This window comes from Nicotiana tabacum, chromosome 17 (genome assembly GCF_000715075.1).
Source record: "Nicotiana tabacum cultivar K326 chromosome 17, ASM71507v2, whole genome shotgun sequence".
In the NCBI taxonomy this organism is placed as follows: Eukaryota; Viridiplantae; Streptophyta; class Magnoliopsida; order Solanales; family Solanaceae; genus Nicotiana; species Nicotiana tabacum.
In genome coordinates, this window is record NC_134096.1 from 100,808,088 (window position 1) to 100,809,856 (window position 1,769).

Genomic DNA, 1,769 nt, shown 5'->3' on the forward strand with positions numbered 1-1,769 from the left:
AAGGGAAATCCATAATTTCTGTCAGAAGGAGACAGAAAATGGTCTTTGAAGCTTGGGAAAGATTCAAGGAGATAGTCAGAAAGTGTCAGCACAATAGAATTGATTTGTGGATGCAACTCCAGGATTTTTGGGATAGACTGACACCTTCCTCGCGATGAACTCTGAATACTACATGTGGAGGTCTAATAATGAAGAAAACTCCGGAGGAGGTTGTCTTAATCCTTGATGAATTATCTGAGGATGCTAATCAGTGGTCGACTGAGAGTAATGACAAAAGAAAATCAGTCGGTGTTAACCAGGTTGAATCTAACACATCTATGCAAGCCCAGCTAGACACCATGGCCAAGGAGATAAGAAAGCTGACATTGGCCGAGGTACAGAGCGAGCCGCAAACAACATGTGACTTTTGTAGAATGGGACACCCTACACATGAGTGTCAAGCATCAACTGAGGAAGTATCAACGCTGGAGGAAATTACCAAGGTGGCAACAACTATAATGCTATGGGTCAAAGACATCCAGGTTTTTCATGGAGTTCAGCTAGTGGGAGTCTTAACTCATGGAAGCAAAATAATCCTAGACCCCAAGGTCAAGGACCACCAGGTTTTCAGAACCAACAGAGGCAACAATACCAGCCTTAACAGCCAAATTAGTCTAGTATGGAAGATCTCATGAAGGCAGTCATCAAAAAACAAATAAAAAATTTGAGGCTCAGGGCATGACTATCCGGAATTTAGAAAGACAAATGGGACAAATTCAAAATTTGTTATCTGAGAGGGCTCCTGAAACTCTTCCCTTTGACACTGAAAAGAACCCAAAGGAAACAATCAAAGCTGTATCTCTGAGAAGTGGCAAAACATTGACTGACCCAGTAGTGAAAGCTAGACCTGAGGTGGTGAACAAGTAGATTGTGACACCAGCAGAGAAAAAGAGGGAAGAGCAAAAAGGCCAGAGTAGTGAGGTACAAAAGGAGATTGAAGAAAGAAGACATATGCCAGCCCTACCATTCCCTCAAAAGATGAAGCGGGAGAAACTTGACAAATGTTTTGGGCGATTCTTGGAGATGCTCAAGAAACTTTACGTGAACATTCCCTTCACAGAGGTACTCACTCAGATGCCTGTTTATGCAAAATTCTTGAAGGAAATCCTGTCTAGCAAGAGAAAATTGGAGGAGACAACATTGGTCAAGCTGAATGCCCATTGCAGTGCCATATTGCAAAACAAAATTTCCCAAAAGTGTGGGGACCCAGGAAGCTTCACCGTACCATGCTCGTTGGGGAATGAGAGATTCAACAAGGCCCTCTATGACTCTTGTGCATCTATAAATCTAATGCCTCTGTTTGTAATCAGGAAGATGAAAGGCGAGCTTGGAGTGATCAAATCAATACCAGTGTCCCTACAACTGGCTGACCAGACCACCATTTTGCTTGGGGAATCATTGTAGATATTATAGTATGGGTGGACAAGTTTGTGTTCCCCGTAGACTTTATTGTGGTGGATATGGAGGTGAACAAAGAGGTACCTTTAATTCTAGGGAGGCCATTTTTATGTACAGGTAGAGCTATCCTTGATATCTATGAGGGGAAGCTTATGCTCAGAGTGGGCAATGAAAAAGTGGTATTCCAGATGAAGAGGATGATGAAATACCCCAGTGATGAGGTGTCTGCCAACTCGTGCTTCAAGCTAGATGTTAGTGAATTGACTGAAAAATACAAGTTTGACAAGCTTGTAGGGGATACTCTAGAGAGGTGTATTACTCAGTCTAGCACA

General features: G+C 42.6%; 1 protein-coding gene across 1 annotated transcript; it reads left to right on the plus strand.

The window, feature by feature from the left end:
• Nucleotides 1-1,017: 1,017 nt before the first annotated feature.
• LOC107824871 (uncharacterized) lies at nucleotides 1,018-1,443 on the plus strand. Its single transcript, XM_016651676.1, has one exon. The coding sequence runs from the start codon at nucleotides 1,018-1,020 to the stop codon at nucleotides 1,441-1,443; it is 426 nt and encodes a 141-aa protein (XP_016507162.1).
• The last annotated feature ends 326 nt before the right edge of the window (nucleotides 1,444-1,769 follow it).